We start from the raw sequence: 16611 nt of genomic DNA, 5'->3' as shown, positions 1-16611 counted from the left end.
TCCTTTAATTAAGGGACCATATGCCGCTTTTATGTAATGGCATGAAGGTGTCACATTGAAGGTTCCATGATGCTTCTAAATTCTTAATTTCACTATTTTTGTGTTTAAATGTTGATGTCTGCGTATTGAAGCCAGTTCTAAGGGGCGTGGAAGGTAACTTGCACTTTCCAGTATCGTCCATGGACAAGCTCAACCAAACTGAGCCTGGAACATTTTCAGTTTTGTCATTTTTACGTATTTCAAGATTTGTCCTGCAAAGATTTTTTAGCGGACATGTTATGATGTCATCTTAAAAATCAATCGCTATCTACCAGTGTGTCTAGTTGGTAAGAAAAAGTTGCGCATGGATTTTCGAATTAACTTTGGCGGAATAAATCAATGCATTTATTTTGAATATATTTTGTCAATTATGAATTACGGATGAAAAGTACCATTGTGCCTAATAGTTGCACACATTTTCTATACTGTGAAAAATTATACAAAAGGATACACAACATGTTTAAACTGGTAGTTTGCCTTTTATTTAACTGTCCATGACTGATGTTATTGTCCTTGTATATGGACTTTTCTGTCAATGCCATTCTCCAATTAAATATTGAATTTACTCAAATATGTATATAATAATAAACAACGTAAAAAACCTCGTTGCAAGACACTTCAAATTTATTAAATTTTATTGCCAACAAGAATTAATTCCCTTTTCACTTATAGCTCCAGTCTACTGAAAAAGTTCCTTGTTGGCAAAAATAATAAATTTACTTAATAAGAAATTGTAGGCGGTATGACCACACGCTTTGTCACTATGTGGGAATGATCACTCGCTTCTAATAGAATTTAACAAATAATTGAAAAGAAACTAGAAATGTGTCCATAGGACACGGGTACCCCCACACTCCACTGTTTTGTCAATCTTATGACTTTAGGTCAAATATCGTTTGTGCTACACATGCCACAATTTTTAAACTATTTTTTTTAAAGAAGTAAAAGGCAATAACTTTACAAGTACTGAATAAATCAAAAGCAAATCCCAAGGTGCATAAGTACACATGGTGACCAACATTTTTTGTAAAGTTTCAGGCCTACAGGTCAAATACTTTTTGAACTATGCATGAACAAGTTGAAAATTGCAAATTATCACTAAGTCAAAGGCAATAAATCTAACAAACCTGGAAAAATTCGCATACAAAACCCCAGGTGCACAGCTTCACAGTGATGTTGATAATTATTCCTGTAAAATTGGTTGATTCTAACTGAAGCACTCAAGGAACATATAACATTGGAACGTTTTTTTTACAAAGTCAAGGACAATAACTCTAGAACTACTGCAAAAATTCACAATCAAAATCCCAAGTGTACAACTACACATCTTGACCAACATCCCTATTAAGTTGAATGACTCTAGGTTAAATACCTTTTGAGCTACGCACGACACAAATTGAAACTTGCAAATGTTTTACAAAGTCAAGGGCAATAACTCTGACAAAACAGAATAAAACCACAAGCGAAATATCAGGTGCATAACTTCAAAGGCTTAATATCATTCCAGTAAAGATGCATCACACAAGGTCAAATATTTTTTGCGCTATCGACACAATTTGAAAATTGCAAATTTTCACTTAGTCAATGACAATAACTCTACAATTACTTAAAATAAATCCACATGCAAACACCTGAGACCCGTCTTATCAACGATCGTACGATTTTGGAAATCTTATCGTACGATTTTGATCTAAGATTGTCGTACAACCGTTGATAAGACGGGCCCCAGATGTGGGATTTTTCCGAAACAACTGGATGTTCGCCCGGACGGACGGACAAGGGTGAATCTAAACCCCCTCCCCTATAGTGGGGGCAAAAAAATTAAATGAAGAGATAAGGAGACTTTTACATGTATGCCGAAAGGTAATAGAATATGTGTTTCCATACAACATTCGGCAACCAAGCATTGAATACAAACTAGAAAAACGGGATCTCTAAAGAACGATCGAAACGGTAAAATTGAAACATTTTATACCCGGTGTGATATGCCTGTTCATGGACGGTAGTGGTAACTACTGCTAGTCATAATCAGAATTGATTGTTAAGCAGTATGATGTAGAAGTAGATGTAAGTGCAAATGCCTCCTTGATGAAAATTTGATGTTGGATCTTTTCTACATGTATGCAGTTGCACCTATAGTAAAATTACACGTTTCTAATCATTTTCAGGCTGTTAAGAATTTAGTTGTCTAATGCGATTTTGTTCACGCTATGAACGTAAGACAGTTATGATTGGACCTTTCCGGTTTTTCGTAGCGGAACATTAAGCCACACCTTTTCCATTCATTGCTATGTCAACTGCTCACAAACAGTATCACAAACAAAACCATGTGTTCTTTTGTGCAAACCAGGTCAACCAGTGACTATGTACTATCTTAGTGTAGCAATTGGATAACAAGCTAGCCAATTTACATAAATCTGTAAACACTGGAAAGGTCCTACACTTTGTCCAAATGTTTCGTTTCTCTTTAGTTGATCTAGCCACATGGCATGGCTATGGTTTAACAACGAAACTGAGTCCGGCTCACAGCTGAAATATAAACAAACTTGACAGCATATCAATACCTACACCATCAGGGTAGGGTTGGTGGGAGTTTAATGAACGATGTAACACGTTAGAATTTAAACTTGAATTAATTACCAAAGCTGTAGGAAACTGTTAAACATGCTTAATACAAACCTAGACGAGTGTTCAGACCGTTATGCATTGATAACTCGCAAAATTAAAACAAGTTTTTAATATGTTATCCGTACATCAATTTGTTCTTAAGGTCATCAACACTAAAATGGACTCTTTCTGCTGTTATTATTCTAAATTTATAAAACATCTTCATTTTATTACAAAGTGCTTAAAGGTTTTATATTAGAACTCTACTAATACTATGAATTCAGTAAATTTAGAACTGAAAATAGGGAAACAATAAAGTAAAATGAAATGGCACGTTGATTCCTTTATAAATTTCCTCTATTTCAGTTCGGATATGATTAATGTCCAATAAAATTTATGTAATGATATGTTGTATGTACAGGTATTTATTTACAGCAGTCAAAAATAAGATGTAATTTTAACATATTCTGATAATTTTTAAGTAATTTATTTGTCGTCACAGACAGGATTATATAAGCGAAACTTTGGACAGTCTAGTTACCACCGTAAATAGAGTTACCCTTGAGCAAGATATTCCGATCTGTACTGGTTGCTATTATAAGATTATTATAGTATACTAGTATTGAAAATGGGGTTGGTAAAGGGTAAATTATGGATCATGACAAAAGTTTATAAGGGTAATTTGATATTTTAATGTTATTGAATTGCATGGTAATAAATGACGAACTGGAGAGTTTAGCAGGAAATAAAATGCAAACATATTCAACCATAAATTGCACTCTTCATCAATTTATCGAAACAATTTAAGTAGGCCATTTTTATTGTTGTTATATCATAGTGTTATCATTTTTAAATTGTCTTTTCGGTAAGGCTTTTGTTTTCGGTAAATTAATAGCTATTTTCTTTTTTACGACCTTGATTGCACTTATAACTGACAATTTTTTTACCATCGACCGTGATTTTCCGATTTAAATATGTTTGAGGGGAATGTTGATTTGCCGAATACGAGTACTGTGACATTTTAAAAACAGAAACTTCTGTCTGCAGTTTTAACATTAGGTGTTAGAACTGGACGAGGATTTTGAAGCAATTCAACAAAATAGCAAATTGATCTCCCAATAAATCATTTGACAATAGCTCTTTATTCATACCCAAAGTCAAGTAGCTGTTATATCTTTGACTTGCATGAACATGATGTTAGTGAATTTTCTCACATCTGTCTGAAATTCAGGTAACAGTCTTCCATTGAGAAATAATGTTTCAATATATCAACATGCCATGCAAATTTATTCAATGACATGATTTTTAATGTACCATTATTTTTGTTAACGCGTATAACAAATTTTTTTTCCAAATTTGGTCTTTTTGAAATTCATCACAAATTCTTCATTCGAGTGTGTGTACTCTTCCATTATTTATCTAGTCTAGGACTTAGAAAATAGCTTCTGTATCTTAACTCCCAGGTGTTAAAAGAAACCATTTTTCTTAATTTGATACGAAAAAATGCATGTAATATTACTATATTAGTCCCTTTTATTGCTATTTTTATATTCTGTTTTGTATATTTGTTACAGCAATAATAAAAAAACAGACTTTGTTCATTTTAACTACTGTTTTGTATGTTCCAAAGAAAATACATTTAATATTTTTATCTCCAACAAGCCTATCAAAGTTCATGATGAACAATGTCTTTCGTCCGCCCATTCATCTATGATATACATGTACAATTCAGGTAAAATTAACCATTGAAATGTTTATAAGAATATCTGGCCATCAGATGCCTACTAGGTCATCGTCACTTGCAGCATTTATTGCTTTGATAATATACACTAGTACTTAATCTAAATAGAAAATAACCTGTGCGCAGGAATGATTTGGTAAGGTATCTGTAATGAGCGCATTTTTTGCGCGGAGCTTCTCAATTGCTGCATTGCAGCAACATTTGTACTTGTTTATAGAAGTAAACTGTCATAAGGCATTTCAATGGAATTTGGTAAGAAGTGCCCTGCCCCGGTGTCAATTATTTGGCCGATTGATTATGAGAATAATGAAGAAGTGACATAATATTTTATATGCTGGTTCATATTTCAAACTTATCGCATGGTTTGGAACTTTTCCTTTGTTCTTGTAACCCATTATACTCAGTACACTTCAATGAGCATTTCAAAACTGTATTGATATATAACAGTACATTTTTTTTCATTGATTCATATAGGAAAAAAAACTCGACTGTTATATATCGGTCGAGTTTTTTTTCGCACCTTGTATATATCAATACAGTTTTTTCATAGAGGCTCCAATGGGGCAGTGGTAACGACCATTCCCAGTAGCAACCCCCCCCCAAAAAAAAAAAAAACACCATAAAATAAAAAATGAAATCAATAAAATAGAATAAGTAATATAAAAACAATGAAAAATAAACAAAGATACTTAATGAAATGAAATTTACTCTCATTTAGTCAAAAGGTACATCCGCTGAATGAAATATTTCCACTGAAAAAAAGCCCTTTAATCTTAAATCAGTCTTGGTAACAGTATACAATCCGCCTCTTAATATTGGATGTCTTTTGTATATTTTTTTTTGCGGCAGCGAAAAAGCAACTTGAAAAACTGCCTTATGATAAATAACTGTAATGTAGCTAACGATTAATTTATTTGTTTCTATTACAAAAAAAGAAAACATTTTGCCATTGCGATAAAACAGTTAAAGTATATGAAACTCGTTAGTTACGGGGGTATAACACTGGCTGGGGCGACATCTCGGGATGTTTCTGCAAAAAAATTGTCTCGGCCTTACGGCCTCGCCATTTTTTAGCAGAAACACCCCTTGATTGTCGCCCCAGCCAGTGTTATACCCTCGTAACTAACTCGTTTCATGTACTATAACTATTACATGATTCACTTCAAAACCTAAACAGCTGTATTGAATAGATGACTTCTTGTTCCAATTTTAACTTAGCGATCAAACTATGACATATTTTGAAACGGTGTTATCTTTCTGTACTTACATTTATTAACTTAAAGATATTACGACGTAACCGTTTATCTCGTATCCTTTCCGTAGACGGTTAAGAGAAGTCTAGCATTGTCACATGATAACCTAGATTATAGGTCGCGGTCACATAACATAAATTATAGGTCAATGTGTCTTTGAGGGGAGGAACTGTAACTATAAGGATGAAGTTCTTCTGATAAAGTTATGTAACGCAAAATGTCGAAAAACTTTTGAATATCCCGAAGAAACAGTCGTCAAAAATTGTAATTTTCAGCTTATTGTAGTGTGAGTCAGAAAATATAATATCGTTGAGTGTATGTTGTCGTCAAAAATACTAAACGCAATGTAGGTCGATGCTTTGTTATCATTTTGGTGAGTGTTTATGTTCTTATTTCATAGGAAGGGGGCGTCCTTGGCCGAGTTGTTAAGGTCGTTCACTTCAAACCACTAGCCCCTCATCGTTGTGGGTTCGAATCCCGACAGGGACTTTGGATTCTTTCATGTGAGGAAGCTATCCAGCTAGCTTACGGAACGCCGGTGGTTCTACTCAGGTGCCCTTTCGTGCCTGAAATAATTCACGGAAGGGCACCTCAGGTCTACCTCCACCAGTAAAGCTGGAACGTCGCGATATGACCTATACAGTGTCGATGAAACGTAAAACCCAATAAAACAAACAAAAATTTCATAGAAAGTCATTTCTTTCGGAAAATCAAGGATATCATTCATCGTAAGTGTGCTAACAACTCAAACCTATGACTATTGAACTTTTGTTTGATTTGATTGTGTGTTTGTGTGTGTGTGTATGTGTGTGCGTGTGTGTGTGTGTTGGTGCGTGCGCGTGTGTGTGTGTGTGTGTGGTCTGTGTGTGTGTGTGCGCGCGCGCGGGGTGGGGAATAAACCCATATGCATTTTAAAGTTGAAGGCATAATAATTGTCTTATTTCTATATATCATTTAATTTGATAAAAATGTGCATGATAAGATAAGATTCTAAAAAAATAAAATGTTTAGGTTTTTCTTTACCGTCGCTTATAATTCCTAGATTAGAAACTAAAATGCATCCATCAGGTTCCATTTACTTAATTCTAGGGATATGTTTTGTATAAATGTAATAAATACTTAAAACTAATCCTTGATACATGCAATTAATCAAATATAATTTATTTTAAAAATGCAAGGTTGCTCATAACATCACATTTGTTTTATCTTTCAAGCGCCACAATATATCTTTCAAGCGCCACAGCGACGGAGAACGACAAATGTATATGAAAGAGCTCGATTCCCGACAAACCCTTTGAATAAATAAACGTGGATAGAAACCTGCATACTTGATTGCATTATAATCACATGTTCAAATGACATGAAATTCTAGCATTACTTTTTTCGGGTTTAACGTCAAGCTCTGGCAAATTTTGGTCAAGCTCCATTTTTGTATCAAGCACTTAAAATTGTATACGAACGTCGCTTTCTACGAGCTGCACCGCACTAACGTTTCCATAGTTATTTATGGCAACCTAAGACGGTACAGGGTGCAATTAAATCGATTATATGTTGCAATTAAACAGGTGTAACAGATGAAACATTAAACTTTGCGCAGGCATAAATTTAATGAACAAAAAAAATCCAGGTAATTCTGGATAATACCTCGTATCAAACTTATTTCCCTTAGAATGTATGTTAAAAATGATCTTTAACGTTTTACATCCAACAAATTGTTTAACAAAGCAATTAAAACAGCCTATTTGATTACATTTTTGAATTATATAATTATATTGTGCACTTCATTAATTTATGTGTTTCATCATTATGTCATGTGGTCGATATTCGTGTTTTTGAATATCGTTTTCATGTATCATTTTGTATTTGTATATATATCTCTTGTATTTGTATGTTTCTTTACAGTCCGATATACAATCCATTATCCCATATCATTCCTATATCATTCCATTTCATCATCTCATTATAACAACTAATTTTTCATATTTCATTTTGACATAATTTGCATGCCGGGCCTCAGTTTTTACAAACTTCCCGGGAAAACCATCTCACGCATGCGCACTTTGATAGATAAATCTCAGAGTTTAATTTACATTGCTCTGTAACTCTGTGAAATTCAAGGACGAATTTCAATATAGCAGGGGAGTATGTCACGGTTCAGAACTGTTCACTATTTAGGGGAGAAAAATGTGCAGCCTGACCGGGACTCGAACCCGGGACCCTCGGAATACCGTTCCGCGGCTCTACCGACTGAGCTATCCGGCCGCTTACACATCTTCTCCCCTAAATAGTGAACAGTTCTGAACCGTGACATACTCCCCTGCTATATTGAAATTCGTCCTCGAAAAAGGACGCATTTCACAGAGTTACAGAGCAATGTAAATTAAACTCTGAGATTTATCAGTCACGGTCCCCCGTTGGGCGCCAAATGTCACAGGGTGAGAAAAATGTGCAGCCTGACCGGGACTCGAACCCGGGACCCTCGGAATACCGTTCCGCGGCTCTACCGACTGAGCTATCCGGCCGCTTACACATCTTCTCCCCTAAATAGTGAACAGTTTTGAACCGTGACAATTACTAAACTCGACACCATTTGCACAAGAGGACAAACATTTTTATGAACAAGACATCATGAAAAAGAATTGAAATGGGACTAAATACACGAGGTAAAGTGGACAAAAGGGCTGGGATGCGATGACTTTTGATTTTGGAATGGTCCGATAATCCGTGTCATTTTCACATTTAAAACGTTTAGGAAATCTTACAATATTGAGTATTTGCCTATTATTTTGTGTCATGAACAACAACAAGAAAATTCCATCTGCAGTGAAACAAGTCATATACAAGACTAATGTGATCAGCTAAGAAAGCAGAAAACGATTTTAGAAAACAAGATATCAATTGGGAGCATCGAATGTATTAGTAGGAAGTGTTTAAATAAAAAGTTAAAAATGATATCCTTTAGTAAAAGAATTTTAATTGCTCGGTTCATCTTAATCAAAACTTTCCATTTTCTTTCATCTCTCAGTCTCATATCAAGTTCATTCTGTAAACGAATTTCAAGAAAATGAAACATTTATATCTCGGTTTGTTGTTCTTTTTGTTGTGATTTCCTCTTTGCTTTATCCGCCATGTTTCGAAGGTAATCAGTGCCAAAATCAACTGCCTTTGACAGGCCTAGCAGCAATGGTATATTTTTATATTCATCGATCTCTACTTCGTCTGTGTAATTCTTTATCGGATGCACTTGGTTCAAACTGACTTTAAAGACTCTCGCCGCCATTTCAACCGCATTCTGTACTTTCTTGCTATGAAAGATCCTCCTTATATCTTTCTTTGTCTCATCACAAATGGTATCAATCTTTGTTACAAGCACTATCCTATCTTGCGCTGTACAAAATGGTGGAAGAAAATAATAGCAGCTATGGTCTATCTGAGTGAAGTTCAATGTATTCATATTTTATGAAAGAAATTCCTGTGATTATAAATAAGTACAACAGTAAGATTTTATCATTTCAATACTCGAATGCTTCAGAATTTGTTTGTTGTTATGTTCGTTCGTCTCAAAGTATTTCATAGTAACAAAATTATTATAAAAATTAAAATGGTTTTAATAATGAATGTATATTGTTTTGCAAATAGTAAGGTTATTAATTAAATAATTTATTTGTTTATTTATTTTTTTTGTAAACAAATATTTTATAATGAAAATTAAATCAGTGAAAATGAAATATCTACTCAAAAAGTTATTACTTTTATGTATTTTGCAAAATGCTAAAAAAGTGATTCTCTTTGGAGGAAGGTTTATTTATCGAGAACATACGGTTTAACTTCAATTCCGACTCTATTTCTTGCATTTTCTTTTTAACGGGCTCTATTATTTCTTGAAATATTGATTCCGCATCAACACAGTACATAACACAATGTATTTCCTTTCCAAACACTTTACCGTCAATTCTTTTCTGGGAACGTGGATCGAACTAAAACGATACATAAAAGAAAAAAAATATTACTACTACATTGTTCTAATTTTTGCGCTGAATGAATAACACTGCTTTAAATTTAACTAGAGTCTACATTAAGATTTCTGTGTGTCATCATTTTAATCATATTAAATACTGTTTTGTAATTACGAATTCATTTTTCGTTAAAAAGAACAAAAAAGTAAAAAAAGAATTTATATTTCGTAAAATCGAAATAAATCCCCGAGAAAAAGTGCAGAAAATGTCATCTTAGTTTAAATTAAAATTTTATTTATCTGGCACAGCTATTATATCTGCAGTACATATCGAGATGGAATAAGATAACAGAGTAAGCAGAATAGTTTTTAATTATTTAATATCCAGGTATACAGTTATATAGTCAACAAGTACTGTTGTAAAAACTAAACTTAATTAACATGACAAGGAACTTGAAAGGTGATCTTTCATTACAGTTTCCCCCTGACTTGCTATTCCTGTATATTTTAATTTTATGTTCAGATATAAGCTTAAATACTATATTACATTATTTGTAAATTGTATTAGTATTTGTCAAAAATATCTAAAACAACTTCAATATCTACTTGATAGGATTCTTCAACGTCTCCTTTCATGCACATTTTAATGTCTTCAGTTAATATCCCTTGGTGTTTTACGGCCTCGACCCCCATGACGTCATAGAGAATAATATCATCAAGTTGTTTTTCGCCCCTGAATGAATCATACTGAAAAGAAACCAGAAATTCATGTGTAAATAAATTGAGCTCTATTCTAGACTTTTAAATATTTGATTCTACGACCTCTGTCTGATTTTACAGCGCAAACATAAATATTTCAATAATACAAATGATGGATATTATGGGAGTGTAACAAGGTATAAAAGGTGTATGGATTTATCAGTTAAATGAATTGACACGATATCGAAATCACTTTTTTATTTTCAAAAGCTGATTGAAGCCAGCCAGTACAATGTGCACGAGAGAGCATTTAAATGTTAAACTTGACCTTGAATTTCTTGAACTTAAATTCCTGAAGTCTGGTATGAAAAAAAATGCATTCAATATGCTTTCGAAAAAACTCCATGAAAATCTTTTTTATATCTCAAAATATTATCCAGTGACCTTGGCATAGAATTCGTGATTCTTTATCATGTGAGATGAGGGACAATCTAGTAAAATGATACGGACTAACATAGACATGATTACTTTATGCTCTTCTGAATTGTTTATTTTTTCTTCCTATTTGGTTTGCATTTTCACTATGAAATATAAGTGTTTCCTTTTTATTGGCTCGGAGTTCTAAAACATCATATATATTTTTATAAGCTTTATTGCAAATAGACATTTTGAAATAAAAATGATAGCAAGTTAAACAAATAAGGTCCTTTTAGTCAGTTTATACGAAAAAAAAACTATAACAAACCGTTTGTGTAAATGAGTCTTCACTGTCCCCTGATTTTGCCCGTTTACTTATTCTGTTGTCAAGTATACAGAATATCGAGTTGATTGTCGAGGATTTTCCGCTTTGAACATAACCAAGCATCATGATATTAATAGTTTCAGAACCGACGTCCTCCTTTTTCAATACCGACGTTGTATTGTTTTTGATTCTGGTCAACAGGGTCTTATAATACTACAATAAGATATTATTTTATTGGATATTTTACTCAGTCACAAATTGTATTTCACAAGACCAAAAACAGCCCAATATCCCCATATCACCCTATGTAAAGCATTATGTTTGGCACTGTTAACTCAAGTAAGATGTAATTTCATACCAAATCTAAAGTATTTTCTATTTCATATTATTAAAGATATAGTATGCTCAAATTTGATATCAGAAACTATTGATAATTGGTATACAGTGTTCTTGTCAATATAAAAAAACATGTTTTGACTTCACCTTAGTTGATATGTTATGTTTGAAATTCTGCACACAAAATGTGGTCACAATATGAAAATGCAGAAACTGGCATATTTTCTTTTAAGAAAAAACAAACCCCAACTTAAATTGACCTGTGAAAGGGCATGCAGCTACCAATACATTGTTTATTAATCCTTTTATTCAAATTAGACACATCCAGGAAGCATTACATAGACTTCAGTGAAGTTATGTAGTTAAAATGTTTTACTTAAGCCTGAGCATTAGTAGCACAGTATGCTAATGAATAGCTTTGTTGCAAAACTTATGTATTAAATGCTTCGTTCTTTTCTGTTGAATATTATTAGATTTAATATGATTAACGTAAAATTAATCAATACTATACATTGAAAGATTACAGTAAAATTGATAATTAGATATTACCTCTTTTTGCCACCCATGTTCACCCGTTAATTCTTTATACACTCTCCATGGTTCCACAGGCTCAATTGGCTCTTTTTTCTTTGATCTGAGACTTGCAAATGGATTCTTAAACAATTTCTGCTTTGCTGTTAAATTGTTAAAATATCTTTTGATTATTGTAAATTATTGATAACAATGTGGTTTTAGTCAATATAGTAAACATATTTTGGGAACTGCAACAGTCGTGAAATTATGTTCCGCGCAGGAACAATATATTCTGCCAATACCTAAATATATACTGCCAATACCTAAATACATTTTTGGTTCACCATCGTTTATCGTTCAGATTAGAGGTAATGTTTAAGTATTATTCCACTTTAAAATATTTATACCCGTTTAAAAATGATCGCATAAACTATATTTGATAATTTCGGTATAATTGAGAGTGGCCAAGTCGGGTGTTTGTGCAAGTAAATATATTGAATCATATCTAAAAGATTTAAAATAGGATCACTTTTCATTTTTGTGAGATGAAACTTATACATATGTAATAATTTTTATTATTTGAAGTGTCATCAATATATGACAACTTATAGAAAAGCCCATTTACATAATTTAACGATATAAACGTTGTTTGTATACGGCTATTCTATTCTGAATTACAAGATACTGTAAAAGTAACATAGTGGAATGGAGGCAACTGCCAAGTCTTTCCAACACACATTGAATGACTGAATTCTGTAAAAAGTCGTTGTCTTTTATATGTTAGCACTGACTGATTTTTTTCTCCTATTCTTTTATAAATAATTCCCACTTTCTTGCATTTTTTATCGATAAATATTTTACGAATCTGTCCATTTATACTCATAAACATGTCTTTCACCTCCCCCCTATGCAGTGTACTTTACTTGCTATTTTAATCTTGAATTATACCTTAGACACCAAAGATATGAAATATTTTGATAGTTTAGTAAGTTTTGTACTATGAACTGTATGATACTAAAAACATGTATATTCGCGTGTTACAACAACTCGTCTCGATTATCTTAATTTTGCGCAAATTAATGGAAACTTTTATTAATTTATAGGGATGTCATCTGGAGCTGAAATGGCCATCCGGATATCCGAATCAGACATCCGGATGTTCGGATCGTTGTTATATTCTTAGTTAGCTGATATGACGCAACCATTTTTCGCGACCTTTTTCAAAGTGTAGTATTTCGTTTTACTTCCTTTTTAATTGAATGTTACCTATCAAAAATGTTTCGGTATTGATTTTATTTTTTCTATGTATTTTTTCTATCGATAAATTAAGTGCATAAGGTACTTACGATTTCAAATGAAAATTATATTCATCTTCCTCAATTAGTGCTATAATACACATTCTAACATGACCCGCATTTTTCCCTATTGAACATAGAAGAACCGAAAGTGTGTGTTATTTAAGAAATAATATATCCCAAACTGTGATTTTATTGCTCAATAACATCACTGTTTGGAGTTCGGATGCGGGGAATTATATCACGAGGGCGTAGCCCGAGTGATATAATGATGCGCATCCGAACGACAAACAGTGATGTTATCAAGCAATAAAATCACCGATTTGGATATATTATTTCGATTCTAACACGACATCAACAAATAAATGCTGCCCGTACATGATAATTAGCTAAATTGCGCCTGATTTGTGTCCGTACTTATTGTCAGCGCGTCACATTTTTAGTGGTTACGTCACGTGTATAATGATTACGTCACATGTCTAAATATAGAACGTCAAACAGTGATTTTATAGCATAATAACACACACTTTCGGTTCTTCTATGTTCAATAGGGAAAAATGCGGGTCGTGTTAGAATATGCTATAAATCACTGTTTGACGTTCTATATTTAGATATGTGACGTAATCATTATTCATGTGACGTAACCACTATAAAATCCGACGGGTAGACAATAAGTACGGAAACAAATCAGGTGCAATTTTGCTTAATATCAGGTACGGCAGCATTTATTTGTTGATTTCGTGTTATTTCGAAATAATATATCCAAATCGGTGATTTTATCGCTGGATAACATCACTGTTTGTCGTTCGAATGCGCATCATTATATCACTCGGGCTGCGCCCTCGTGATATAATTCCTCGCATCCGAACTCCAAACAGTGATGTTATTGAGCGATAAAATCACAGTTTAGGATATATTATTTCTTAAATAACACTTGCTCACATTTTTGAAAAAAAAACAACAACAACAAACCCCCCCCCCCCCAAAACAAAACAAAAACACCCGTAAAAATTAAATATAATGTTTCCACTGTTCAATAACACGCATGCAATTTACACACGATGATCTTTGACAGTGTGTAGCCGGCTTTTCAAAAGAATCTGCCAATCTTTGATGTTTACCAACATGCAGCCCTGGCTGTTTGATTCAATTCATCAACGAAGTTGCCGAAACTAACATGAATTACACACACATAATTTATCACTCGCATACTTGATAACGTTTTTTTTTAAATTTCCAAACTTAACGCCAAAGCTAATTACAGAGACAGTAATTGAAGATTTTGGAAAACCCACAAAATGTTACGAACCTCAACACTCAAATATATACAATACAAGACATATATTTCAATTAAAACATGCATGTGTGTCATTTACGGGGTAATATATTGTTGCTAACTTTGAACATGTGAGGCCGTCAGTGATATAACGTAACTTCTTTTCAACCTTGCGACCCTTTTCACCTGTCAAAAGACACGAATAAATACAAACATGCCATGAGAAATTTAGAGCGAAAACGTTTTCGTTTGAAAAACATCATATTTCAGTAAAGTTTTAACAAGATCCGTGGGTGCATCCTGCACTTCACAACATCAATGACCTGCACCGCTGTGTCGTTACAGTGTGGGTATTTAAAGCGTATTGAAACGAAACTAAACGAATCTATATTACATTTGACTATATTACTGGAACATTTAAATATGTGGAAGTATACGTTAACATAAAGATGTTCAAACTTATAGGAGTTCGGGTATTTCTGGGTCATTCCTTGCTAAGTTTCAAAATAACAAAGCTTGTCTACTCGAGCTTATCACCCTCTCTTCAGACTTAAGCATCTTCGTTGTTTCGCTTTAATCTTATCAGATGGGCAGCTTCCGAGGCAACTAATGCGCGATTAGCAATTAAGATAGGAGGTGTTTTTTCTGGTAATTTTGATACATGAAACAGTAGTTAGAATTGGTTGCTAAGTTTTTGGTATGTTTTTATTTCCTAAGCTTATTAGATATAATATAAGTATGTTAAGTGCAACACTCGATCACCTCTTTCCCCTAAAATCGGCGCGCATCTGATAAAAATACTAAAACTTTACAGTAAATTAAGTGTAAAGTGTAACTTGATCAAGTCCCAAAGATGAATAGATTCCGAAATATAAAATGAACATTGTGACCAAAATGCCGTTGTATTCAGCAACACGGGTCGTAAATGATTGTGCTTACTTCTCACAAAATCTATTTTTCTAATCATATCAAAATTAATGTAAATACAAAATGTCAACTACATTTGATGAAAACCACAAAATAAAACAATAGCACAAAAATATAGTAAACAGTTGTAAATATTACTTACAGGTAGCCATCGTTCATGTTCGTTTGGAGATTTGCTAACTTTGAATTGATTTATCGTTTGATAAGTGATGATGATTTCGTTTATCAAAACCGTCTAAAGATATGATAATATATGGTTATTTACTGACCAAGTTTGCGGATAAGAAAATCACAATACCCATTTTTTCCGCTTATGTAATAAAATATGTATCTCAGGGCCAAAATATCGTTTCTTTTCCATTTTTCCTTACTTTTATTTCTTATCTTTCAACATAAATAACGTTAAGTAAAACTTAACTTGGACACTCATACAATGTTTCTGATTAAAAAAACAAACAAACAGACAAACAAAACAAACAAGGGATGGTAAGTTGTGAAACATGTTAGACGTTCATATATAAATGCAACTAGAGCAATATCTCGCTTTTAACTACTTTCTGCTCGAACTATGAACATGTATCGCATAGATGGTTGTGTAAGCTCTCAATTGATACAATGCATGTGTAAATCAGTTCACTTTAGCTTTTAAAAAATAGCTCGGTTATCGTTATCCACTCGTGTATACTAAAGCTAATACTAAAGCTAAAACGATTGGGAAAAGGTCTCCTTTCACTGACCAAATACGCTCCTATATCAAGAACCGCTGACATATTTAATGAAATACGTTGTGTTTATGGGAACAATGAACCTTCCTTTTCATCTGTCACACGGTGGTGTAAGAACAAGAAGAAAAGTGGTGTAGATTCAGTAAAATTTGCACCTCATTCACGCCGTCCGAAAACTGCAACTTCGCAACAACAATAAAAATGGTGGAAAAAGTAAAGGATTTGATTGCTACTGATTCAAGATTTTACCAATAGGTTTAAAGCTAATTAAGTTGGTATCTCTACAGTTCTACAATTCTCAAAAGTGATTTAAAAATGAGAAGGATAAATGCCACCCCATCGCCTTAAAAATGAGAAAAACTTGCTCAATTAAGAATCTCCAATAAGTTGTTGAAACGGTTCACTTAATACAAGAATAGATCTTTCGCAAATATCATCACCGGCGATAAGACGCGGGTTCACTTTTATAAGCCCAAGCGAAAGATACATAACAAAATATGGGC

At 33.2% G+C, this 16611-nt stretch overlaps 1 protein-coding gene across 1 annotated transcript; it reads right to left on the bottom strand.

Annotated features, from left to right (window-relative positions):
* Positions 1-8624: 8624 nt before the first annotated feature.
* On the bottom strand, positions 8625-15535 carry LOC132725300 (uncharacterized). The gene is made up of 6 exons (XM_060710400.1): positions 15526-15535; positions 11922-12046; positions 11040-11249; positions 10202-10342; positions 9461-9617; positions 8625-9027 (listed from the first exon to the last, which is right to left on the bottom strand). Exons 1-6 carry the CDS (start codon positions 15533-15535, stop codon positions 8714-8716), a joined length of 957 nt encoding a protein of 318 aa, XP_060566383.1. The 3' UTR covers positions 8625-8713.
* Between the last annotated feature and the right edge of the window lie 1076 nt (positions 15536-16611).

The sequence above is a fragment of the Ruditapes philippinarum genome, unplaced genomic scaffold, assembly GCF_026571515.1.
Source record: "Ruditapes philippinarum isolate M1 unplaced genomic scaffold, ASM2657151v2 ctg2355_1_1_1_1, whole genome shotgun sequence".
NCBI classification, from domain to species: Eukaryota; Metazoa; Mollusca; class Bivalvia; order Venerida; family Veneridae; genus Ruditapes; species Ruditapes philippinarum.
The sequence above is the reverse complement of the archived record's forward strand: the minus strand, read 5'-3'. Positions and strand labels throughout refer to the sequence as shown.